The 27314-nt window shown below is 59.6% G+C and overlaps 1 protein-coding gene across 1 annotated transcript in view; it reads right to left on the reverse strand.

The window, feature by feature from the left end:
- Window positions 1–27314, reverse strand: part of LOC111141500 (phosphatase and actin regulator 3) — a 203470-nt gene that overhangs the window by 66534 nt on the left and 109622 nt on the right. The window contains exons 2-5 of the mRNA XM_022494105.1: window positions 23077–23238; window positions 19766–19843; window positions 12777–12959; window positions 4144–4356 (exon numbers count right to left, since the gene is read on the reverse strand). Coding sequence (XP_022349813.1) covers window positions 4144–4356; window positions 12777–12959; window positions 19766–19843; window positions 23077–23238 — 636 coding nt within the window. The remainder of the gene's footprint in view (window positions 1–4143; window positions 4357–12776; window positions 12960–19765; window positions 19844–23076; window positions 23239–27314) is intronic.

Below are 27314 nucleotides of genomic sequence, written 5' to 3' on the forward strand. Positions count from 1 at the left end.
CTGACTGCGCCTCTGGGCAGGGCGAGCATCTGCCTTTCCTACTACTGTAACCCCAGGCCTGGCACTCGATACGTGTGCAACGGACATTCATTTACATGAAACAAGTCTAAAGACTCAGAAAAGAGCTGCTCAAGTCCATCCTAAGAACATGAGGCTTCCCTCCCTAACAGATACTTTCGGAACGCTCACTCCAAGCCCTGCACGGCATTGGGCTCGGGGCAGCTAAAAGCATGGGTTTGCTCATTACATAGATCTGGCCTCCAGTCTCCATCGGCTACTTACCAGCTGGAAGACCCCCTACCCCCCAGGCTCCCAGGCAAGCCCCCTGAACTCTCAAAGCCTCAGCCTTCTTGTCTGTAAAATGGGCCAAGAGCTCCCTGACAGGGCAGCAGGAGCCCGGCAGCTGGCGGGGGCGGGGGGGGCTGGCATGTGTTACGTGTTCGTACACAGACTCGCTCCCAGACTGGTCTCTGAAGACGCAGCCTCCAGGCTCCACCAATTTGTTTGATTGGGTACAAACAAACCAGCTCCCTTCTCAGCCTCAGCAGGAAGAGAGAGAGACACACACAGATCTAAGCCACTCCGTAAAAGACAAAGCCTTTCTGACGCAATCCTAGAAGGTGGACGGTGACAATAAACGCACATGCACACGCATGCACGCGCACACACACACACACACACACACACACACACATGCCTAGAAGGAAAACTTTAAGTCTCACTGAAACATGTCATTTCTCTTTCTTCACAAGCACCAAACAGCCCAGGCCTTGTTCTCAATGGGCCTCGAGGCCGGTCGGGCGGAGCCAGGAAGGAAAGGCGGACGAAAAGCCAACACAAGGGTTTTAGGGAGAGATGGGCTCAGGCCAGGGCTGAGGGAGCAGGTGGGCTGGTGACAGGGCTCAGGCGAGGCTTCTCAGCAGGACCCGCTTAGCTGACGGACACCCAAGGGATGAGACAGTGCCAGCCAGCGTCCGACAGAGCAGGTGGGGGCTCTATCCCAAGTGTGGCCCCCAGACCATCCCAGTTGTCCACACTCCGCTAGCTCATGCCCCGCCAGCCTCCGTCCCTGCTCGTCCTGGCGACCACACCCCAAGTAGGTGATGCCCTGCCGTTGCCTGGAATCCCTGCCCCACACTTGCTAGGAAGGCGTCCCCAGCCCAGGGAGATGGAGGGGACATGCATCGCCTGTGCTCACTCAGCCGGGACTCTGAGGGGGTCTCCACACCCCATCAATCACGGGTGCACGGAGTGAGTGCTTCCCCTGTGCTGCTCCGCTGACCACTTTCCCGGCCTGTCTCCTCCAGCCTTGCCGGGGCGCCTCTCACCCTTCCCGTGTCTCAGGTGTGGAACCAGGCTCCGAAGCCAACTCCGAGTTGTGTCTCCAGGGTGTGGCAGGGGCTGGGACTGGAACGCCTCTGAGTGTAGCTGGCAGAGGCCATGGGACCCCCGTGTGGAGGGGTAGCTGTCCCCCAGCTGGGCAGGGGCAGCTCTGCCCTGAGGGGGGTTCGCTCACACGGGCCCAGGTCCAGGCAGGTGAGACACAGGTGAGTCAATGGACCTCACGCAGTTCCTACAAACAGGGGCGAGGTTTTCAGCCAGTGAGAGCACCTGCCCACCTTTTCGGGGCTGCTGGGACTCGGGGCTGCGGACAGGAAGACTGGTCAAGAAGAGCCCAACACGCGGATGACGGGTAAAGGTGACGTGGTTTCCCATGTTAATATTTAACACTTAAACGTATGTGAACGTTTAAAATGTTGGCAACCCATTAAAACAACTTAAGCCCCAAACAGACCCAGCAAAGCAAGTCTGTGAGTGGGCCTGGAGGCGGGGGGACGATTCCCGACCTCTGGTGGAGGCTGGGGGCACCATCGCAGACAAGAAAGCATCTCCTAGGGACTGGGCTTGTACCTGCTGTCCCCCTGGGTCCCAGCTAAGCCCAGGTAAGGGGCCTTTGCCTTCCTCTGCTGCCACCTAGTGCTCACACGCTGAAGCTTCCCCCAAAAGAAGAGGAAAAGAGGGAGAAGGGAGAAAAGAAGACAAGTCACCAAAATGCATTCTCGGCTGTTAAAAAGATCCAGACCAAAGCCGCCCGCCTGTACTCTCGCTGCTCCTAGTCCGCCCCCACATCAATCCCCCCGATTTCTGGAGCTCCTTGGAAGCAGAGGGCGGAAGTCAGGGCGCTGAACCTGAGGCGTCGGACCCAGAATTTCGGCTGTGAGAGCAAGCAGTCACCATAGGGGAGCTTGCGGCCCGCGGCCGGATCCGTCCCGAGCACGGCGGATGCAGGCCATCTGCAGGCCACCTCCAGAGCGAACTGCAGGTGAGCCAGAAGAAAACGAGCTGGACAGTGCCCGGTCGGATGGATTTCCCGGTTTCAGGTCTCCACGGGTGGAGAAGAAATTGATCACAGGACAGGAGCAAGACACAGGACCGTGAGATCCTGATCAACGCTTTCATCTGGGGCCCCTATCGCCAGCACCCTGCAGGCCTGGACTCCTTCACAGAGATGCAGAAGCAGGCGGGCGGGGCTCAGGACACGCATCTGCTCCACCGACAGCGGCCGCGTGCACTCACTCAGCACCTGCTGTATGCCCAGTGGGGGTCCCAGGCTGCTGTCTGGGGTCTGGTGGGGGCCGGTGGGGTCCTAGGCTGCGGTCACCAAGTCCCACCAACGGGGTAGCTCAGAACAACAAGACTTCATTCTCTTGTGGTTGTCGGGGCCAGAAGTCCAAGACCAAGGGGTCAGGAGGACTGGAGGCTTCTGAGGGCTGAGTGAGAAATGTGCCAGCCTCCCTCCAGCTATGGTGGCCGCTGGCACGCCTCAGCACGCCTTGGCTTGCAAACAGGTCACTCCGATCTCTGTCTCCCCTCATCTTCTGTGTCCTTTTCTGTCACTTGTAAGGACGTTCTCACTGGATTTAGGGCCCACATGAAGGCAGGATGATTTCTTCTTTTTCCTGATGTAATTATGTCTGCAAAGACCCTTTGCCAAAGAAAGCCACTTTCCGAGGTTCCAGATAGAAGTGAATTTTGAGGGGACACTGTTCAACCCATGGGGCAAGGTGAAGGGATGTGGCGGGTACCAGAAGGCAAGATGCATGTTGCTGCGGGGCTGGGGTTGGCACTGATGGGGGGAAGCAAGGAGAAGAATTCTATAGCGGGGGTGGGGGTGTCACAAGCCTCAGGCCCAGAAGTGGGATCAAGTCTCCATTAGCCAAGGGACCCGGGACATGTTGCTGGAGCCCCCCTGAGCCTCTGTCTCTTTAACTATGAATTGAGCATACATCCCCTCCCCCGAGAGGCTGGCACATGCATTAGGAACAGGCGGTGTGTACCTGGGCCTCCTTGTGGCCCAGCAAGAGGGACGGAGCGGCAAGGAGGGTAGAGGTCAGAGCCACTCAGGTCTGCCATCCATGTGCTCTCCTGGCCCGCGGCCCCCCCGAGGCAGCAGGGAATCATCTACTCTTCAGGAGAGTCACCTCTGACGGAAGGACCTGCTTTCTCCCCGAGACCAGGCATGTCTCCTGTTTCTATCCATCATGGGACAAGAAATGCCCAAACTCCAAAGGCAAATGTTTCCACTTCTGGGATTCAGCCAGTGTGGCCAACGCTACGGAAGTGGATGCCTTTTGGGACCTCCGCCTGGCCACGCTCCCCTCTCGGATCTCCGCCCTACAGGCCAGTGTTTATCTCTCATTCTGCCCTGCAGGATGGAGCTCACTGGGGAGACGAGACCGTGAGAGAGAAAGATGGAGGAAGAGGAGGGCATGGAGTGGGGAAGGAAGGAGAGAGGGAGAGGGAGAAGGAGAGCAACAGAGCAGAGGACACCTGAACACCCGGACAGACAAACAGACAAAGTCCTCATTCTGGGGGCTGGCTGCACCTTCTGCATGAGGTTCTGGAAGACACCTTGGACCTCTGCTGACAGACTGCCCCATTCGCTCGAGGGAGCCCAAGAGGTCTACTTCTGACAGCCAGAGCTCCTTGCTAAGAACTGCTCTCCTGCCTCCCGTTCTGCTCCCTGGACCTGCCCAGAGCCCAGACCCCAAAAGCAAAGTGTGAGAGCCCGCCCGCCGTGGGAGCCCCCCCAGGCCGAGGGCGTGCGCTGATGAATGGAAGGACGTGTACCTGCAGACCCACCTGTGACGTTTTTCGTGGTTTGGGAGCCTGCCTTGGGCGGCGGGGTGGGCAACAGCGGGGGGCTGGGGAGTTGGCCCATGGATCTCTCCAGGGCTCTGGGAGGACTGTCCAGGGAGTCAGACCCAGCTACGGCTTGAGAGGGCTCGTCCGTGGTTGGCAGGAGGCTGCCGGTGGCGTCTGCTTCTTCACCTCTGGATGTGGACGGCATCTTGGCTGGTTCAAAGGCAAAACAGAGCATTGATAAGCTACTCTTCCTCCAGCCAGGGTGGATGTGAGTGAGGACAGTAAGGAGGCTTGGGCTGGGTGGGATTGGAACAGGAACAGTGGACAGAGGGGACACTTCACCTTCAGACCTGACTTGTTGTGAGTTCAGAGGTCAATGAACTGGTGGAATTGGAAAGGGGGAAGGGGGGAGGGACAGAAGGGGAGGAGGGGAAGGGGAGGGAGGAACTTCAAGAGCGCAGGTGATTCGTCCTTTCCCCACTCGGCAGGTGGCACCAAAGTTCCTGCTCCCCCTGACCGGGGATGGTGACTATCACAGGCTTCGGAAGGAGACATGCCCAGGCTCCCATCAGCTGCTGCTCTGTGATCCCGGTAAATCACTAAAAAACCCCCCGTGCCTCCATCTACCCACACGTGACATCTGATGGCAAACACCAGGAGTCCCTCACGGGGTCGCTGTAAGGGTTAAACAGGAAGTAACGATGAGATGAGCATCTCAGCAGCTACTGACTTCACGGGTCTGGTTTTCCACAGCCCCGGCCCCTGGCATGGAGGTCCCGGCAGGTGGCACGGGAGGCAGGGCGCTCCAGCGGTGAGGAAGAGTCAGCCTGCTCAGAGCCCTGTGGCCACTCCCTCAGCACCATCCCCAAGCCTGTCTACCCCTCGGCCTTCTCCCAGTCCACGTTCACTTTTCCCTTCATCCAGGTCAAGTTCTACCGATCATCACTACACCACCCATCCCACGGGCACCCCCAAGTCCTCTGCCTCACTTCCTTTCCATTTAGCTCCCTCATGAGGCCTCTGCCCCTCAGGTCCCGCCCCGTGAGTGCTGCAGGAGAAAGATGGTAGAGGAGCCCCAGTGTCCACCACCTCTGACGGCCTCAGCTCTGCCTCAGACTCCTCCCCGCAGCTCCTCACCTCCCTCCTCCCAGGGGAAACTGAGGCCTTCGGTTGGGGGTGGGGCACACTTCTTGGCTGCCTGACTCAAACACAATGGTCCCTGAAACCCCATATTGCCTCCCTCCTCCCTGATACAGGATCCCCGTGCCCACCCGAGATCCCAGCGCTCCCTGCCTTCTCAGAACACACCCGAGATGCCCAGTACGGTGCCTGCTATACATCTCACCTTATTTATTTTTAAGACCAGCTGAGGAGGAGGACACAAACACTCATTAGAAACAGCTTGGTAGAGCAGGTCCTAAAGTCACAGTGGTTCATCCATCAGGGAGGGTCCTGAAGGGCAGGTGCTGTCCACGGTGCTGAACACACAGCACTGGCCTGAGCCCTGCCCTCCAAAAACTTCCAAACTTCACCAGTGGACACTGCACATTCCACGGGTCCCATGTCATTACCACTTCTGTCTCTTAACTCTCCATGGCTGACTCCATGGCTGGGACACTCTCATGGCAGAACACGGGTAGGCCAATTTCTGGGCCCTGGGGGTCTGGACAAGGTGAGCAGTGTATGACCTGGCCCCACGGGTTCCCTTGGCTGTGCTGCGGAGGAAAAGGTTAACAGGAAGACTGAGCAGCCTAGGTCAGGGTCCCCACACCTGTCAGCCAGGGCAGGTCCACTTGGTATGTCTCAGCTGTCCTCAGTTTAACGCAGTCCTCTTTAGCTTCCAGACACCTGTCCCCAGGTCCCGCCCATCACACTGACCACGCCTGCTCAGCCTCTCACCAGCACCACATAGGCTGCCCAGGACCCAGCCCTCAGTCCACAGCTCTAACTCTCCCATCCTGTCCTCTGGCTTCAGAATCAATCCCATCTTTCTGTCAACCCTTGACCTTCCCTCTGAGCTCCAGACTCGTACATTATCAACCACTGTGACATCTCCATCTGGAGGTCAGAAAGATAAAATGAAACATTCCCAAACCCATCTCTTGATTTCCCAGGGGAAAGTCTTCCCGAGGCTTCCCCTCTCTCACACTCATCCATCCATCATCCATCCACCCATCTTGCAAATGTCCTGAAACATTTGCAATTAACATTTTCAATCCTGAAACAATTATGGGGTCCAGGCAGCCTTCCAAGAGCCACAGACACAGCAAAGCAGACAGATCCTTCACCAGGCTTCCTACACACCAGCTGAGCAGCCACACTGGACACCCAATGCCTTGGCCCTTGTATGTAATTCACAGATAAATCCTGGCTGGTCTACTTCCAAAATAACTCCCAGCCATGTCCACTTTTCCTCCCTGTGCAAGCTTCCACAGCCTCTGCCTGGACCGCAGCAATGGTCTCCAGGGCTCTTTTTCTTCCTGCTATGCACCCTGCCCCAAATCCATTATTGAAACCAGGGGTTGGTAAACTTTTTCCATAAAGGGTTTTGCAGGCCCGAGTGTCTCTGTTGGTGCAGCAGAGTCCAGAAGGCTGACCAATTTAAACAGCAAAACCCCCCTGCCAGTGCCCAGAGTGGGTATGTGTCACCAATAGAACCTTCTGAGATGCTGGACAGGTTTCCTCCCTGTCCCTTTCAGTAGGCCACCAACCATGATATGGCCAATGAGCAACTGACAAGTGGCCAGTGTGACTGGGAAGCTGATTTTTTTAAATTTCACTTAGTTTTAATTAATTTAAGTAGTCACGCAGCCGCTGAGTTCTGTGCTACACAGGGCAGCTGCAGACTTCTGGGAGGGAGTCAATGGTCACAGCCCCTACCCCCTCAACCAGAGAGAGACTGCAGGGTAAGCTTCTAACAGCTCTATGGAAGTCCTCCCTCCCCACCAGCCCAAGGTGACATGCAGGTCCCCCTCTTCTGCTCTGAGAGCCCTGGGACCCAATACACCAGCAGGTCTCACCAAAACCCCCTCCAACATCTTCCCACAGAACTCATCCAAGCTGATCACACATGGTCCCCTATGTCCCTGATCTGTCTGGGGCTCCCCAGGCTGGGAAAGAGATGCCCCAACATCTTCTTCAGCCTACACCTTCCTCTACAGGTCATGTGAGTGTGCAGCCACCATTATAGTTTGCAATGTTGTGGAAATCAGAACATTAAATGAGAATTTAAACGTTAAATCAGAATCCGTTAATGTCTTAGTTGCTAAGTCAGGGAAAAAAATGAAGACAATGTCAGCTTTCCCACCTTCCCCACATTTGGGATCCTGCCCCGGGGCTGTTCGTGCACGCTCCCGCCAGCAGAGGTCGCTGCTCACCCGCTGCGCCCTCAACCAGCGCTTCCGCGGCGTCCTGCAAACCCCGGAGTACAGGATGGACGGAAGGGAAGGAAGCTGAGCCAAGTTTGCGCACCCGCGACTTACCAGCACATTTTACGAAATATTCCGTTACTTCCATGTGCCCCCCACGTACTTTCTTAGGCAGCGTCTGATCAACTTTTTGTTGATGTCCAGGGACAGAGTCTGTATTTTAGGCTTAGGCAGGCAAGAGACAAGAGAATTGCCTGGACACTAAGCTCCGTCCTGCCCGTCAGCCTGGGAGTGCTGTCCAGGTGGTGGGCATCCTTTGAGCCCATTTGTCACCCGCTAGAGACAGTCCAAGGCCAGGAGCGACCAGTGAGACAGGAAGGTCCTGGTGGGCTGGGGGACAGCGGCTGTGTCCAGTTCCACTGCACCCTAATGACACCTGGCATGTCCTCGGTCTCAGCCGGACAGCTGGCCACGAGGGGCTGAGCCCAGATTCTGAGCAGTGGGGAAGTGTGGCCACCAGTCAGGGAGAGGAGGTCTCCGCTTGGACTCTGGGTTAACGGTGGTGGCACACTCGAGCGTGCCGTCAGACACAGGTGGCAGCCGGGTCCGACCTAGAGCCTCCACGTCACCACCCCCACCTCTACTTCAGAAAACACCCGCACTCCTGAACATTCCAGAAGCGGGGTGAAGGTGTATCCCCTGCTCGCCGCTAGTTTGGGCTGCAGAATGTCATGGCTGAAAGCATGTCGGGGGATCAAGCTCCAGCTGGCCACTTCCGGCTCTGTGGTCCTGGATGAACAACAATCTCTCTGGGCCTCTGCTTTCTCAGCTTTAAAAAAAAAAAGCCAGGTTGTTAAGAAAATATAATGAACAAAGTACATCCTTTCTGAATGCCACTTTCCTTTTTTAATTGGTGCACTCACAGGCACACCAGAGCTCAGCCCCTGCCCAGCAACAGAAACACGGAACAGTCACCCGTCCTGTTCAAAGCTAAAACAACAGATCTTTCTCGGTTTTTTTAGGAAATGCTATGTTGCTGCTGTAACACATCCGCATAAAACCAAGAAAAGCAAAATTACCCCAAATACAAGGGTCCAAAGTCAACCCAAACCACCAAACTCAAACTGAGGGTCAAAGAAAACAATGGTCAGAATCTTTGTGACGTTTGGAGGGAACCCCCAGCGCTCCCCTCCGAACCCACACAGCAGCTGGGGGCCCGTGAAAACCACAGACCCGGCTGGGGAGTTCCCACCCGGTCAAGGAGTGCTGTCTCCAAAGCTGGGAGCTTCTTGACACATGTGTGGTCCTTCCCTCCCCCCTGCAAAGTCTGCAGAAGTCCGCTGTTTACAAAAAAAAAAAAAAAAAGCTAACCCTCCAGGACCCAGTGAACAGCACAGAAGTCCCCAGGGGGTTCTTGGGGACACAAGGCCATCCCATTCTGGGCCACTGGACATTTCCATGAACTTCCTGGATCCAAGAAGAGAGCCCAAGCCCTGCCCTGGGTTCGAGCTCTGCCCTGCTACAGTCGCTGCTCAATCCAGGTTTCTCTGTGAGGCATCACTGACAGCACAGAGGGACGGGCCACAAGCAGGTGGCTCTGTCGGGTGCTGACATGAAGGGGACAAGACTTGGTGTAGGGACAAGACTGACAGGCGAAGAGAGTCAGATCACAGCCGCCCGCCCACCCGAGCTCTGCCTCAGGCCCTGCAGACCTGGGACCCCATCGTGCCTTATCTGCGATAAGCCCCCCCTTATCTGTGGGAGACACGTTCCAGGACCCCCTGGATGCCTAGAACCACGGAGAACGCTGAACCTGACAGGTCCCGAGTCTTCTCCTCCAGATGCCTGTCAGATACGTGCAAGTCACAGCCCAGGGAGAGAGTCACAATAACTCGCAGAACAGAACCGTGATAACCACATCCTGTAAAAAAGGTTCTGTGAACGTGGTCGCTCTCTCAGAAGATCTCACTGGGCTGTGCTCACCCTTCTTGTGATGGGTGAGGCTATGAGCCGACATGAGGAGATGTGGTGAGGGGAAGGCCGCGGGCCTGGGACTGAACACTAGGTCACCGTTGACTGTCTGACGGCGTGTCAGGAGGAAATGCAGCTGCTTCCAGACAGCGGCTCCCGGTGGGGAACTGAGGCCACGGATGGAGGCAGGGGCCACTGCATTCACCACGTAAGGGTGTCCCATGGCAGCTCAGGGGCGGCTGCACAGACCAGGCTCTTGCCCTTCCCGGGATGGGCCGGGCGAGGGCGGACAGGTGGGCCGTGCAGGGGTGCAGCCCCCGGCCACGGCTGCCCAGGAACACCAGCCCCAGGGTGGGTGGGGGTGACACTGACGGCTGGAAAGAAGCCGCCGCGCATGAAGATTTGGGTGAAATCCCCAGTTTTTAAATGCTGACTTGCAATTTTTTAAGCAGTGAGTTTAAAGTCTGTTAGATTATAACGTACTCCCTCCCCGAAGGGCTTTGCTCAAGGCCAGGCTTCTCCACAGCGACCTGGGGCCCCGGGGGCGGCCAGTGCTCCTGGTGCAGAGCTCCAAGCCCCAGGGCTGCCCGAGACCCCGACGGTGACCTCCCTCCCCTGCAGGTGGACCCACATCCCCAGAACTGTGGAGGCAGCTGGGTCCTGTGTGCCACGTGCATTCGTCCCCGAGACAGGCTTTTACTCTAAGGACAATGAGAACCATTACCAGCGGCAAGCACTTACAGAGTCCTTGGGGTGTGTCAGGACAGAGTCGGGATTCCTGGGGATTCCCTCATTTTAGCAACCCTCAGAGGTGGTGTGGTCTTGTCCTCATTTACAGTTGAGAACACAGGCTCAGAGAGGTGGAGTGACGTATCCGCTGTCACACAGCCAAGCCAAGCGTTCAGCCACGTCTCAAGGCTGGGTTGGCCGGAAATCAAGCACGTTGCTCTGAGTTCCCTAACTCCATCCCCGGGTTACACGAGCTGGTGCGTCCGTAGAGCTTAGAACAGAGCCCTGCATACAACCCGCCTCCTTCAGACATTTCAGACTTTTCTCCATGTTCTGTACTTTGGTTTGCTGCATTTTCTGCTACATGAACTCACGCTTTTCATTTTAACTTCTCTATTGGGACACAAGCCTTTCACTACCCTCCACGAGAAACCCATTCGCCTCATGCTAACAAGAGCAAACATCACTGCTGAGTTTTCTAGTGCTTCTCCCGGTACCAACTACATAAACTCTCTCTCCAGCCCCAGGGACTCAGGACCCCACGGAGGGCAGGAATGAGGAGTCCAGTGGCTGGAGGAGGCCCCACACTGACCAGAGACAGTGGTCTCGCTCGCTCCCCAGGTGCTGGCCTGCCCTGCCGCCCCGTGCCCTCCCACAGGGCAAATCCACTGGGCCTCCACCTCCCTCTCCGCCGCTTGGGTTCGCCTTCAGCCCTTCTCTTTCCATCCTACCCTGGCTCTGACCACATGCACCGACATTGCGTTCTGTGGAAGTGCCATGGTCTGCCCTGCTCCCCGGCCAACCGCAGCCCCCGAAACCCAGCCTGGGGGCTGCTTCTGCAGGGAAGGCTTGCGGGCAGAGCCATGTGCCTTCGTTCCAAGTCTTCTGTGGCTGCTCCTGGGCTACATGGAGAAGGGAAGCAGTTTCATCAGGAACCTGACACAAAGGGGACAGACACTTCCGTGGCCGCGTGCAGAAGCAGCTTGAGGACTCTGTTTCCAGTCTCTGCAAGGTTCCTCCCCTGCTCGGGGATGCTCTTTCCTGCCCCCTCTGCCCGGCCAACGCCTTTTCATCCCCAGCTCCCAGGCTCAGGGAGGAGCCCCGCGGGCACGCCCACGGTCATGGACTTCGCCCAAGGGGGTCTGCAGGTTTGCTCACCTCCTCCCATCGCTCGGGGTCGGGTGGGGAGGGAACCCAGACACGTTCACCATTATGAGCCCTGACCGATAGCACATCCTACCTGGAAGAAAGTCCTTAATACGAACCTGTGCTCTCCACAGACCAACTCTGCTCTCAAGAACCCCATCTCTACACACTGAGGTTGGCGGGTGCCGAGGTGACCGGGCGCAAAGAACTGGCCGCAGAGGAGCCCCGCCCCAGCAGGGAACCGGGAGCAGCACCCCTGCAGAGCGGGAGGCTCTGTGGCCAAGGGAGGGGCTCACCAGCCACCCCTCTGATGGAGTCTGGGGCCTGGAGACCCCAGGACAGTCCCAAAGGTCACAACCCTTCAGACCCCAAACTCCTACAACATCCCCAGGCTGGGGTGGAACCGGAGAGACATAGGCACCCCCAGGAAAGGCAGAGCAGAACTCTTGGCCAGGGTCCGCCGACCCTTGAGGGGTTCCGCTGGCCAGGGCCATTGGGGAAACACAGAGCCCTGTTGGCAGAGGAAGGCCGCAGGGAAGAGACGCCCACCTGCCTCCGAAGCCCGAGAACCCGGCGGCCCGTCCACACAGCCAGACTTCCAGCCTCCCGCAGGGGTGGAGACCAGGCCTGACACATTCATAGCTGCCAACGTCCCGGGGAAAAAGACCACCCCCCCCAACACATTTTTCTATAAAAAACTCCACTCCCAGGTCTGAAGAAGAGCGCTGGGTGTTTCAAAGCACCAGGGGCTCCCGGGTGGGCTCGTGTCGAGTGACCTCTCCACCTTCCTTTCCTCCCCATCTGCTTCCTCAGCCGTCGCCTAGCGGCCCCAGCGAGGACCCAGGGCGACTCCTCTTACCTCTAAACAACCCTGAATAGGAACCACCACCTTTCCCACCTCTTGGAGGCTGGAAGGCGGGGGGGCTCCGAGCAGCACCCACAGCACGCCCCACGGAGGCGAGCGATGAGAGAAGCATCCGGCACCCCAGCAGCATCCCCAGGCCCCGGGTGCCATGTGGCAGGCACGGAGGATGGGCGCTGCCAGGGAGGCAGCCCCTGTGGAGGATCTGGGCCACTAGGGAGGTCCCTCTTCCTCAACCTGCTCCACAGCCTGGGGCTCAACTAAGATGCTCCCACTGGGCCCTTGGTCCCTTGGAGAGAATTTTCCTGTTCTAAAGTTCCCAGAGGCATGCAGCTCTGTCCCAGGAAGAATGAAACGCCTTTTTGAGGCCCCTGTGAACGTCTCCAAGCACCTACAACCTGCTGACTGTGCCAGGCTCATGAAGACCAGGAGAGAAAAATGCTCTGGCGAGTGTTGAAACCCAACCACAGGAGCCGAGAATGCTACCCCAGGGGGCCCCCTGGGCCGACGGCTGTCCCAACAGCAGCTCGGCCCGGCACGGTCATGGCCAGTACCTGTGTCGTCACAATGGGAGTCCAAGGACAGCGGCTCGTCTAGGGATGAGGCGTCCGTCCCCGTGGCCAGAGGACTTCCGGGTGGGGCTTCATCGGAAGTCAGCGTCTCCTGCTTGGGGGTGGAGGGCTCGCTCTGTGCGGCCCGGGGCCCTCCATCGGGGCTGCAGGCTTTGCTTTCAGCATCTGCGAGGAAATCCAGCCATCAGCCGAGCCCCCATCTCCCTCCCTACGTGCCTTCACTCGTGCGAGGGGCCTTCCTGGGAAGAGTGGCACCCCAGGCCCCGGCATGGTACCCCCATCTCTCCCCCACACCTCCCCGGACTCCCTCTCCACATCTGGGCTTCCTAAGGAGGCCCAGGCACTGCTGTACCCCCAGCCCCCCAGCCTCTGTCCACTGCCTGCCCGCAGGAGACTGGCCATAGCCCCCGCCCACATCGGTACCCCCATGGTGCCCCCCGTTCCCATGCTGGCCTCTACCCTCTGGTTTGCTTTGGCCAACGGGTCCTTGAAGCAGCAGTGACTTCAGAAGTGCTCGCACACCCCCACAATCGAGCCCCCCCACCGGCCTCACTGCCTGGACGGGCTGGGCCCAAGGGCTGGGGACAAAAGGCAGATGTACAAAACGGGGCTGCTCTCGTCCAGCCAGCAGAGACCGGCCCCAGACGGGAGGACACCCACCGACGGCTGTCTGCCCTGAGGAGCTACGGGGATTATAGAGCATTCTCATGGCTACAGGTAACCGGTCCATTTCCGTGCCCACTGCTCCACATCAGTCCCCTGGCACACAAACCGCTATCACCCACGGTGCGCCCAGGACTGCATCCACCCCAGGAAGGCGGCGGGGAGTAAGAGTCGATCCCTGCCCCCGGCTGGCTCCCGCTAAGGCACTGGAAGCCCAGGACTGAAGCGGGTCAGAGCAGGGAGTCCATAAGTGCAGATGGGAGGCCTCCGAAGAAACGACCCCAGGCTTCCGGGAGGACTGAAGGGAGGGCTCCGTGCTTCCCCTTGTTTGGGGTGCAGTTGCTGGAGCCCTTGAGGGTCTGGCCTGGGAGGGATCGTTCACCTCCAGCACCCGACTTAACTAGGAGGGCGTGGTGCTCAGGGACACACCTCGTCCAGTCCCACAGCCACCAGATGGCAGGTCCGGGCTTAGAAACAGCCAGCAAACGATAACCACCTCCGAGATGCAGAGCAGACTGGGCATGGAACCCCGCACACCCCCTCAGATGCCACATGGCGTGCACGAGGCCACCCCGTGCAGAGCGGCACTGCGGGGTCATGAGCCTGGTCTGGGACCACTGCCTCCCATCACTGTGGGGCCTGGGGCGGGTGCTGACCTCAGATCAGCGCTCCCTTCACCCCACCCGCTGCCTTCCGGGCCTCAAACAATGTCCCTTTTACCCCCAGAGTGGCACAAGAAGGAGAAGGTCTCGCTCCCCACGCGTCCCATCCCACGGCAGGCCTCTCCGGCTTCCACTTCCTCACCTTGGAAAAGATGGGGAGAATGACGTCACTGCGGGCTTCATGGCACCCCTGTGGGGATTAAGTGGGTGCGTCTACAAAGCACCCCCGCAGAAAAGACGCCCTGTGCCTGCCACGACCCTAACTGCCGCTGATGAGCGCTGATGGACAGAATGCCCCGGCCCCAGGCTGGGGGCAGGCACCCAGGTGAGAGCAACGGGCTTCCCCCGCAGAGCCCTCACTGCACCCAGGACGTGGGCCCAGCCCACGCATGTGACCCTGCAGGGATGGGAGTGGCCGCCATGGCCCAGCAGCTCCTCCCCCAGAGGCCACAGCCCTCTCCCCGGGAAGGGCAGAAATGTCAGCTGGCCGAAGTCCGGAGACCTGCTGCTGCGAAGGGCTCATCTCTGCAGCTGTGTCCCCTGAGCAGAGGGCCCAGGCGAGGGCTCAGCAACCTTTCCCAAAAACAGAGCAGAAGGCTAGTATTTTAGACTTTGTGGCCCACATGCCATCTGGCCCAGAAATTGAAAGTCTTCAATTTTTTTATTTTTTTATTTTTTTTATTTTTTTATTTTTACAAAAAGCGCTCTAAGTTTAAAAACCTTGACTCAGCCCAAGGGCCTTCCAAAAACTGGTCCTGGGCCAGGTCTGGCCTGAAGACGAGCAGCCACAGTTCACCAACCAACCCGACCCAGGAAAAGATGCAGACGCCAGCTGGGAGAACACAGCCAGGGGACACGATGAAAGGTCACAGAGCTCAAGCTCAAAACCGGGCTTTCTCCCCTCCCTTGCTCAGAGCTGGTTTCCACGTCCTCGACACACGGCCGGGATGGGCTCTGCCCTCAGCTTACGGGGTCAGTGGCACAGAGGCCGGCCAGCACGGACGGCAAGCTCTGCCCCACCAGAGGCCCAGCACGGGCACCCCTCAAGCACTGAGTCAGACGAACGCACACCTTTGCCAGGCAAGGCTGGAACCCGCCATTTAGAGAGGCGGACTCCCGGTCTTATGAAGGACAGGCCATCTCCTGCCAGGGACGACCCTGCGGTTTGTGCCAGTGACCGCCCCCTCCCCGCCGTCATCATCACCAACCAGACCGCGGTCAGAACGCTGAATCAGGAGGCCCACGGTCCGCACCTGCCCCGGCCCGGCTCTAGCAGACAGGCCATGGCCGCGCCCCCACGTGCGCCCAGCTCGGGGCACCTGTAGGACTCTTCTGGACCGTGCTCAGAGCTCCCGTTCACAATCCTGTTCAATGAAAAGTTACAGTTCCCAAAATAGCGCTGCTGGCAGGGCCGTTGCTAAGGAACGCCGGCTGGGGCGGGGGGAGCTGTGGGTGGCTGTCCCCTGGGCCTCACCGTTCAGCCAGCGCTCCCTCCCAGCCCGTGCTGTCAGATGCCCACCCTGCCCCTAGTGCTGCGGGGCACCCAGTGTAGCACCTGTGTCACACGGAGCAGCCACCGGCACTGCCACTCGCGGACACACACGCACACACACGCACGCGCACACACACGCACGCGCGCGCACACACACACGCGCACGCGCACACACACACGCACACACACGCGCACACACGCACGCACACACGCACACGCATGCACGCACACACACGCGCACACACGCACGCACGCACACACGCACACGCATGCACACACACGCGCGCACACACGCGCACACACACGCGCGCGCGCACACACACGCGCACGCACACACACGCACACGCATGCACACACACGCACGCACACGCATGCACACACACGCACGCGCGCACACACACGCACGCACGCACACACGCACACGCATGCACACACACACGCACGCGCGCACACACGCACACGCACACACACGCACGCGCACACACACGCGCGCGCACGCACACACGCGCACGCGCACGCACGCACACACACGCGCGCGCGCGCACACACGCGCACGCACACACACGCACGCGCACACACGCGCGCGCACACACACACGCACGCGCGCACACACGCGCACGCACACACACGCGCACGCGCACACACACGCGCACGCACACACACACGCACGCGCACACACACGCACGCGCGCACACACGCGCACGCACACACACACGCACGCGCACACACACGCGCGCGCACACACACACGCACGCGCACGCACGCACACACGCACGCGCACGCACACGCGCGCACACGCACACGCATGCACGCACGCGCACACACGCACGCACACACGCACACGCATGCACACACGCACGCATGCGCACACGCACACACACATGCACACACGCACACACGCACACGCACACACACGTGCGTGCACAGGCTGCCCCAGGCGTCCCTGCCATACAGAACCACACACATGTGATTTGTCACTGCCCAATCCCCCCCTTCCCCGCCAAGAAAGGAAACCTCGTGCCTCCCAGGTCACCGAACACAGCATCAGGGGGACAACCATCTCTCCCGTGGTAGAGGACGAAATTCCTTCAGTTAGGCGAAGGCCAAGTGCACACATGCGGGAAGATGGAGGAACGTGCAGGCCCCTTACTGGCTGCCTTCGGGCAAGGGACGGAATGGAGGGGCCTGGGGGGGCGCTGGCTGGCCCCATCCATCACTGAGGAGTCAGAGGAGTGTGACCAAAGCAGGGAAGATGGGCGCGCGGGGTGGGGGGGTCACCTCCTTCCTCCCCACCCATGCCTGGTCCACCTCCTCTGTCTTTTAACAGCAGCCACGGGTCCCTCCCAGGTTCCGACAGATCACCAGGCTTTTCGGAACAAGAAGAGGGGTGGGTCAGGCTGTTGATATAACGCTCGGGCTCCTAGGATCAGAAGACAACAGCCCCAGAGAGAGACATAGGCTCGCCCCCCACCAGGCCCCCCCGCCTGGGAGCACCGCCTGGGAGCACCACCTGGGAGCTGCTTATTGCTTTGTGGGCCAACTCCCAGGTGCCAGGCATGGGGTTCGTGCTGGCCACGGAAGCTCAAGTGTGAGGTCTGGGGCACCTCTGCGGCGTCCCTGGCCAAGCCCGTGGTCACCGTCCCCCTCCCCGCCGGGGGCCAGCAGGGCGCAGGCTCAATGACGCGGCCCGCGGCAGGGAGGCACTCGGACTGCAGGCACAGGCCTGGCCGAGACGGGTGGTGGCCACCAAGGAGTCCTTCATCCAGACCCAGGATGGGGAATCACGCCCCACCCCTACCCCAGACAGAGGCCAGCAGAGTGGAGAGGCTCACCGCTCCGCTCCCAGCCCAGAGCCCAGAGGGGGCCCACACCCTGACCAGGGATTCTTAGCCACCCGCAGAAACACTGGGAAAAGCCAGGGCCGGCCTCCACCCCCAGGGCAAAAGATGTTTTTTGAGCCCCGGCAGGGCAGAAACACCAGTGCGGGCTGGTATTCAGCCCAGGGGGCTGCTGCCCCACACGGCCCGGATCCCACTGTCCCTGCCGCTCCGGGGAGGGCACACGCAGGACAAAGGCCCGCAGAACAAGAGCACGTCCCCCTCCTCTCCCTGACCGCAGGCCCCTTCCCGGAAGCACCCCTACCACCTTGCTGACAGGCCCCCCCTTAGCGACTCCCCCGGAAGGCCCACTGCAGACCCACTCGGCCCACACCCTGCTCGGCCCTGGGCTTATCACCCACCAGGAGTGCAGGGAAGAGGCCAGGCTCTGTGGGACCTGCCCCCTCTCCAACCTCCCTGAACCTCACCCACCTTCTCCCCTTCCACCGCTGGGCCCGGCTCCCGCTGCTGCTCGGGGCTGGAAGATGGGCCCCACCCCCACCCTGTGCTCTCCAGCTCTCCGCTTCTCAACCCTGCTGGCACACGGCCGGGGGCAGCTGGGGGGCTTATAAAGCGCAGGTGCCCGCATCCCAGCCCAGAGCCGCTCGCGGGCGCACTCCCCAGGTGACGGTAACGAGCAGCGGGCTCCGGAGCCCGTTCTGATGTCCTGGGGTCCCACTGAGACATCACGCCCTGCCCCCCGGGTCAGGTAGGGGCCTCGCGTCTTGTTCTCCGGGCGTGACACAGCTGGGCTGTGACTTTCTGTTGGCCTATGGGGTTACTGACTGCGGCATCCGTCCGGGAGCGCATTTCCAACCCCTGAGGAGGGACGGACGCTGTGTTGGACCCACCTGGCTCGAGGCTCATAATCACTCAGCGGGACACAGTGGGATCTAGCGTGGGTGGTTGGTAAATGACACGCCGGGAGCCAAGGCCGGACACTGCCTGCTCCATGTGGCCCGTCCATCCTTCAGCTGACATCTTTTAATGGGGCTCAGAGTTGAAAAAAAGCACAGCCCTCCTCTGCAAGGCCCCCCTTTGCTTCTCTGACAGGAATCAAATCCACACCTTGGCTTCCCCTTCATTCAGTGGCCAAAATAACTTCTACGATGGGTGATAAAGAGGCCTTAATGCGGTTCTTATCCTCCCTTCTCTTCCCTTCCCCAAAGTCTGCAGGAAGGTCTACTGGCGACATATTCAAAATGCGGGGTTTAGAGCTGCGTTGTCCCATCCCGACTAAAACAGTCCAGACTTCCATCAGCAACGACAGTATCCCAAATCTGAGGGTCAGACATTCAACACCTGAGCGCCACAGCACCCGGGACAAAGCACCCCACTCACACGTGAAGTTCCATCCCCTGAAGGAAGCGATTTCGGGGGCCGGTTTCCCAGGAACGTGGCATCATGAAAACCCGTCCCTCTGCAGCTGAAGAGGAGAAATGAGGGCAGAGGCCGAGCCCGCTCGCACCGGGACCCCCACGGACTTCCTGAGGCCCCTTCCCAGTCCCGATGCCGGGACCAAGCCATAAAAACCCTGGACACGGAAACGGGAGTTCCACGTGCCCGCACAGCCTTGGGGAGCTGACGGCACGCCGCCAGGTCCCCCGGTTGGGACATGAGAGCTCCCGGCCATGGCGAGGTCTGCTGACACCTGCGTCTCCTCGAAGGACCAAGCACGGAAGGTGTGTGTGAGGACCCGAGCCCTGTGGCTCATTACCCCTGAGCGCGCCAGAATAGGCGGGAGCTCCAGAACATTGCGAACGACCGGCCAGCAAGCACACGCCCCCGTGGTGAGACCTCTGGAGCCGTGTGGACGGTGTCCGGGCCCTGGGCTGCGTGACCCCAGGGCAAGCCACCCCAGACCCTCACGTTCCTCATCTGTAGAGTGGGGTAAGCACCAGTCCGGGGCCTGGGGGCGCAGGGAAGGGATGGGACGGGTCAGCGCCCAGGACACCGTCGATGCTTCCCAAGGGTGACAGGGTACGAGAGGGCCTCGTGAGTCAGAACCACCTGCCCGAGTCGGGGATCGGGACGGAACTCGAAACGAAAGCCAACGCCACCAGCTTGGGGGAAGCAGGACGGAGGGCCGGCCTGCCCCACCGCCAGGCGTTTGACGGCTCTCAGCTCCAGGCCGGGTGCAGAGGTGGCCCGGAACCTCAGGACGGGCCTGACAGGGAACGGCCCCTGGGGAGACCCTGCTGGGGCCCAGCCCCTGCATCTGGACCTGGGCCCCCCAATAGCCCCTCCGCCTCCGACGGGCCTCTGGGCCCCACTTACCCCGCTCCATCATCTCCAGCAGACCCTTCTTGATGAGCTCCTCCCGGCCTTGCCTGCCGGCCATCTTCTTCTCCAACGCTGTGCAACACACAAACGTGCCAGTGAGTCACCACGGGGCCCGCCTGCACCTCCTGCTTAAGCAGGGGACTGCGGGGTCGGGGGCCACTGGCAGGGGCCGTGTCCAGGAACCCCAAGCTTTCCTACTATGCACTCTGCTGAGCATCGCACAGCCCCAGACGCCCCAGACACCCCAGACTTGAGGCAGGGGGATCGCTCTGCTGGACCATCTCCTTTCTCTGTCTAGGAAACGATTTGCCTACAAAAGAACTCGGTTTCAAATACGACCCCATGCAATTCCTCAAACCCTTTCTTGGAAAGATGCCAACTGCAGCCACAAACCGTGATCACAGAGGGCATGGGGTCCCCCACGCATGCAAGCACTCTACCTGGTGAGGACGGCAGTGGGGGACATGGAACAGAGCCAGCCCTTCCCTTCGGAGCTTGAAGACTAGCGGCAGAGGACAAACAGGTGATGGCAATGAAGTTATAGATTTAGAAATACTTACTGAGCATCTACTATGTGCTAAGTGCTGAGCATGCACTAGGGAGTCCCTGGGGAGAAGAACCAATGCAGCCCCCCACTGCCCAGGGCTCCAGGAGGCTCTAGGAGGGAGCCGGCAGTGATAACCGGGCTGTTCTAATGATCAGAGCTAGTAAAGCGTCTACTGAGCGCCTACTTTGTGGCAGGCATAGGGCAGCAAGACAGGTACAGCCTCTACTTGGGGACACCAGACAATGAACATCTACAAATGAGCAAGCGGAATGACCCAGAACCTGAGGGACAGGGATGGGGTCTGGGAAGCCCTGGCTGGGCTGAGTGTTGGGGCTGGATTCCCAGCGGGTGTTCACGCTGAGAGCTGAGCATGAACAGGGAAGACCCGAACATTGGGAAAAAGACATTTTCAGGCCAAGGGAACATAATGTCCTTTCTTAGTCCAATCTCCAGGTGCCGGAAATATGCACAAAAATGAGAAATTGAGCCCTGGCTTTGGGAGGTGTACACAGAGCGCCTGCTGTCCCGTCTAGTAGACGGGGGTGAGCAGAACCAGGGTGGAGGTGAAGACCCAGGGGGACCCATGGTCTGGGGGCCCTGCCCACAAACAGGATGTCACCCGCCCTGACTCCTGAGCCTCCCAGTGACCCAAAGAGGCCACTGCAAGGGTCTGCTGTCCCCATCTCAGGGGACTGCCCAGAGCACGTTCCAGCTCAGGGCCCACAATCCCAGACCACAGCCTCTGGGAGCCGTCCTTGCAGTGCTGCCCCTGCTCGCCCTTCCCAAGCCACTGTTGGCTTGTTTGTCTCTTTAAATCACCTTTAGATGTACGTCATGCTAGCCAGCACCGCCTGTGAGGTCAGTAATATACTGAATACATGGGAATAAACCCCACGCTCATGGGGAAGAATGATTTAGAATAAACGAAAGGCAGCCCTGATCCCCAGTTTTCCAAATGCCGGCTGCAGGCCCCCAGGTGGGGACCCCACAGGTGTTTACCTGCAGACCTCAGCCCACCTGCAGGGGTCCCACGGCCCGTCACTCCCCCGTAGCACGGGACTCAGGGTGTGGAGCCCACAGACTGTGCAGCTCAACCCTCCAATTCTACAGCCCAGAGCACATCAGGGGCTCCCAAGGTCACAGAGGTCACCGTGCTCTGGTCCCCTGTGCCTTCCCCAGCTCAGTACCTTTGCGTGAGCTATTCCCTCTGCTACAATGCTGTTCCCTGCTTTTCTCAAGGAGCCAATCATGCCTCGGCTCAACGGTGCCTCCTCACCTGAGACTGCTCAGATCATCCAGCCCAAAACGAGGCCCAGCCCACCACACCTCCCCCCCAGCACCTGCTCAGGTCCTCCGTGGCCCCACTGGGGACCGGTAACCTCTCCAGGGCTGGAGCACATGCCCACTGGCCTGTTGCCCCCCTTCCCACTGGGCAGAAAGCGCTGAATGCTCAGGTTCCCCATCTACTTGGTGCCTGGCACACAGCAGGCAGTCAGCGCTCCTGCAGGAACCCTGCTCTGCCTTCAGTCTCGACAAGGAGGACTGCTCAATCAGCCTCTTGGGGAGTTAAGAAATAATTTGTAAACTGTGTAACAAGTGTGAGCGGAGGGCCTGCTGCTCCCCCCACCCCCATCGGCTCTGTCTCCGCGTCCTAAGAGCTCTGGAATCTGCAGGGCTCCACTAGGAGCTCTGGAATCTGCAGGCTCCAAGGATGGGAAGGAGACCGGGGCCCCGGGGACCGCTAGAGACAGCAGCTGGAGACCAGCCCTTCCCAGGCTGGTCCCCAAGGCCTCAACTAATCCCACATGCACAGCTCCCTTGTTAATGGTTTTCAGCCATAGCTAACAAGCACGTGCTCCGCAGTGAGGCCTGGCAGGAGCTGAGATGCCGTCCCCCCTGGCGTTTGCTCCTCAGGGCACTGACCTCCCTCCCCTTCACCAAGGACACCCCGTTATCCAGGAATCAGACCTGAGCCAGGCTGCCAGGGGTCACCCCAGCCTGTGGCCAGCTGGTTCCTGGACCCTGGGCCGGGCTTCTCCCTTGGAGCCTGGGGCCCCTCCCTGAGGTGGGTGGGGTCCCGGGAAGGGCACTGGCCTGCGGGCTGGTCCTCTGTGTTTACTTGGTCACTTTGCCACCGTCAGCTGTGTCATTGTCCCCACACCTGTGCTCCGTGGTCCGGCTCCTGCTGTGGACGCTGGGGGGCAGGGGCAACGGTACAACCCGGCGCAGCCCAACTTCCCACAGAGCCAGGACTGTGAGGATGCCGCCTGCGGTGAGTGAGGGAAGGAAGGTTCTGGGCCCTTTGCAGGGAGAGCGCTGGGGTGGGAGGGCCCGATAGCCAGCCTCTCTCTGCAGGAAGAGCTTAGGAGCCCGGAGCAGCTGGCTCTGGCTTCCAGTAAGAGCCCGGATGAGGGCCTCGACCCTCCAGTCACCCAGAGGCCTCCTAGGGAGGGCAGGCCCCAGTGTTGTCAGAGCGTGGTCAGCAAGGACACTTGTCCCAAGCCAGCCTCCCGGCCCCGGCCTGCAGGGACTGCGGGACTGCCAGTGACTTGTGTGCCCCGTGAGTCTGGGCGGTGAAGGGGTTACAGGTGTGCCCGGTGCTGACCAGCCCCAGTCAGGAGGTGACCCGGCAAGGCTGAGTAGCTCCTGCCATTGGGGCCCATGGAGCTCAGCCCGCCCTCCCGTGGGGGCTTGGTAGGCAACGTCAGCACAGAGAAACACAGCAACTGGGGTCCCACTCCCTGTCCCCCACACTCACCAGACGTCGTCTGCTTCAGCTTTTCGTTTTTCTTCTTCCTCCATTTCCAGGGCTTGAAGATCCTGCCCAGGGTGGCCAGTCTGCTGTTCCTCCTCACCGGGGGGGTTCGGATCCCTGAGACCAGATACTCGGAGCGTGCTGGGGGGGCCTGGTCCATCTCATCTGGAGGGAACACCAAGGAGGGGCTCAAGTGATTACCAGCCCTACATGGCTCCATGGGGGGGGGGTTGCTGAGGTGACTCCCCTCACCCAAGGAGCCACCAGTGACTCTCCAAAGCCTGGGGCTCATTGCCATGGGTGAGGACCCACAGGAGGCACATACCAGCGCCTGAATTCCTGTGCCCCCTTCTAGGGAAACCCTCCCCCCGGAACCCTTCTGTGGCCTGCCAGAAGCCCTCCCCCAAGTTTGCACTTGGCCACAGCAATTTGAAGACTTCTCAAATTCCCCATGAAATCTCTCCCACCCCAGGACCTTTGCTCACGCTATGCCCTTCACCCGTGCTGCTCTTCTTGGCTTCTTTGCCCTGTCAACTTCAGCCACTGTGCTAAATCTGACTTTCTCTACAAGGCTGCACCTTCTCCTGCCCCAGACAAGGTGCAGAGCTTTGCCTTCTGCTCCTGAAGCTACTTGTGCCAGCATCGAGGAGTCGCAATGGTTCCTGGGTGCCTGCCCTCCAGCTCAGCTGTCAGCTCTCTGCCTTGACCCTCAGCTTAGGCCTGGCCATGGTCCTCACTGGAGAGCCATGGAAGGAGTCGGTCCAAGAACAGGCCAAGGAAAGTAGCTCTCCTTTGGATCCTTGTTCAGAAAACTATGCTGTTTTCGCACTCTGTGGGACAGGTAGACATGGACATCCAAGGACACTCGTGGTGCCGAGACTGGTATTATCAACAGGCACTGGCTAAGTCACTGATCATCCCTCCCATCTGTGACCCATGTATGGACATGGAAGGAAAGAGAGCAGAGAGGCAACCAGGCCACGATCGATTGCTAAGTCAAGAAAATCACACGCAGCATCACACAGCACACGCCAGCAACATGCGTGAGGGGGTCGTGCAGAGAACACGGCTGCGCGGAACACGTCTGCAGGGCCCTCAGGCCACGGGGGACATGCGCTACTGGGGGCCTGGGAGAGAGGAAGACATGAGCTTCACGACTGGCCCTTCGGGAGTTTATGATGTGTTCACGTTCGAAGAAAGAAGATTCGTTAGAATGGGGAACAGTGCAGCGGACAAGATGGAGACATCAGAGCAGCGTGAGGGCAACCTGCGCCGCCCCCACGACCCAACGGACCCCGTCCACCGGGTGTGGCTAAGGCCGAGCTCAGGCCAGTGCCCGCGAGGACGGAGCAAGAAGTTTCAGTTGCCCCAAACCTCCTGGCGCAGGGAAGGGGCCTTTCTTCCAGCAGTGACGAGGCTCCAAGTGCCCTAAGTTTCAACCTTTCCGTGTCCCTTGGGCTCACGTTCACACACCCGTCAGTGCTCCCCAGTGTGGCCGCTGGCACACGTGCCCGACCCTGGCCAGGACACTCTGTGCCGACGCGCGCACACACACACGTGCACACACACGTTGCCCAGCACACATGCTGCTCCTCACAGACGGGGCGGGGGCTTACATGGAGCCAAGAAGCCCCAGAGGGACCGGAAGCTCCCGGCAGAGCAGGGCTGCAATGAGGGGTCTCAGGAGGGTTGTCAGCAGAAGGAGGCCCCCAGAGGGGCCAGGCCCTGTGACGGGCTGGTCGCCGTCAGAGCTAGCCCTGTGCCTCACGTGACAGGGGCCCCAGGGACACGCGACCCCGGGGAGCGGCAGTCAGATGATCCCCAAGGTCTGACACCTATCAGTAGCCCAAGGCTCATGGTAAGGCACCCGCAACTTTGGCCTCAGTTTCCATGTCTGTAAAATAAAGATACTGAACATCCCAGATGCCTTGTGTTGAAAGGAAGACTCAGGGTGACCACAGAGACCGGAAACTCAGGTAAACACATTCAACACAAAGTTCACTGAGAGTATGTTACAAACCCTGAATAATAACATTGTCTACGTTCTAAGGCTCTGTAGACACACTGGTTACCGTACCATGCTGGCGTGGGGGGGTCTCCTGGTAGAAGTTTTCCTGGTGGTTTATATTATACAAGGAACTCGAGAATGATGATGGGGTGAAAGTCAGTCCCGGCTTGTTCTGGGTCAGGGACAACCTGACTTCCCCTCACAGTAAATCTGTAAATTACAGTAAATCTGTAAGATACAGACTCATCCATTGCACAGATGAGCACACTGAGGCTCAGAGCCGTGGGCCATCCTGCGGACTCACAGAGCGAGGAAATGCTGGAGGTCGGCATGACCTTGAGCAGTGTGATTCCAGAGACATCCCCCCCCTTGTATCTCTAATCTGCTTCTAGGGTGACTATAAATTTGTGCCCAGAGCAGGACACAAATGGGGAAGACACCCACAAAAGGCACAAACCAGGATCGTCCCAGCCCACCAGGGTATGTGGCCACTCTCTCTAGCCATTACTGTTAACTGTACAGCGGAGACCGTGTCCACGGTGGCTGACAAAGCAACCCCGTGTGGAAGAACAAGCCTAGGGGCGACTTGTGGGAGAAAGCAGCTCAGTTGAGCTCGTTTTCGTGTGTGTTCCCAGCACCCCACGGGGCGCAGGAAGCATGGGTGAGGGAGGGAGGGAGCAAGTGAGAGGAGCCCCAGGGCATGGGTCACAGACTCCTCCCACCACCGTCTCCCCAGCTCTGCGCTCCAGGCCTCCAGGCGCAGGAAGCAAACCATTCCCAGAGGCAGTTCATTCCGCGTTATTATTCTCTCCTTTCCTTTCCACCCACAGAAGCGGCCAGAGCCACATGGCCCGGAAGGCTGCTGTCCTGCAGGCATTTTGGCACAAGGGGGAGAGAACAGGCCAGGTCCCCCCAAGCCTCCAGGCTGGTTGGAGGAAGAAGATGAAGATCCCCAGAGAGGCGCCTGGGGACAGTGCACTGTTGTCATCACTTGGTTTATAGCTCACAAAAGACGGGGGGCAGGTACCAGAAACAGAGGGCCCACAAGATGAGCATCTGCAGAAATCCAAAGGAAGGGGGTTCTGGGCAGGACCATAGCACCCAGGGCTTAGAGATGCCACGAGGGCACAGGAGAAAGGCACACTTGGGGCTCTGAGCTTCCTAGCAGCCAAAGCAAAAAGGAGCAGCACACAGAGTAAACCACAAATCAGACCCCAAATCCCACCCCATTGGCTACCCACATCACCAGGACTCCGGTCCAGGCCACCAGCAGCTCCCCCCAGATGCCCCCATGGGTGTTCTAGCCAGCCCCCTCCCACAGTGCCCCCACCCCTTTAAAAACAGAATTCTAGTCACACCACTTTTCTGCACGTTCCCTGCCCTTTCCCTTCTCCTGTAGCACAAACAGCAGCTCGATCACCAAGCCAAGACAGCTCCCCACGTCTTCATCCCGCCCCCACCCACTCACCTCTGCCACCCTCTGCCCCGTGACTTTATCATCGTCATCGCCTTGCAGTAATGTTTCTGGCGTGCTACGGAAACCAGTATGGTGCAGTCATGCGGAACACAGGGGCCACCACCAGGAGTCTGGGCTCACATCCGGGCTCTGTCTCTCACAGATGGGAGTGGACATGCTGACCCCATCTCCTCCCTGCACCCTCGCGCCTCCCACGGCCTTGCTGGGGAACTGAGGGTGCCGCCCCTCCCATGTCCTTGCCTGGGGCTCGGCCACGTGGCCCGCTTGACTCCCTGCTCTCCCCACCACACCTCTGTCCCTGGCGGCTGGAACGCGTACTTGGTCCTCACACACAGCGGAGCACAGAAGGGGCCCTACTCAGGGGCTTGAACCTGACCCAAAATTCGGAAGGAGCCCCTGAGGTCTCTTCATCTCCATTTACCAAGTATCCCACATGCTGGGCCAGGACAGACACCTTCATCTGAGCAACTCCTCGGGGGCCCTGCCGTCACCAGGGAGCGAACCCCAGGTGGCAACAGGCTCCAGCACCCCTCCCCCGCACCCCGGAGGGATGTCCTCTCCCTGCCACCTCCCCCAGCGGGGCTCAGGCCCAGGGACTGGCCCAAGGACAGAAATTTCAGAAGAGACACTGTAGCATCCAGCGAAGGAATTCCTTACCAGCACCTCGAGGGCAGAGAGGGCATCAGTGAGTCACTGACTGTGTGCGTGGGGGTCCGTGGGAGCAGAGGCGGGTGTGCGCCCTCCTGGGCACAGAGT

This window comes from Enhydra lutris, unplaced genomic scaffold (assembly GCF_002288905.1).
Source record: "Enhydra lutris kenyoni isolate GAN:26980312 unplaced genomic scaffold, ASM228890v2 scaffoldscaffold6, whole genome shotgun sequence".
Taxonomy (NCBI): Eukaryota; Metazoa; Chordata; class Mammalia; order Carnivora; family Mustelidae; genus Enhydra; species Enhydra lutris.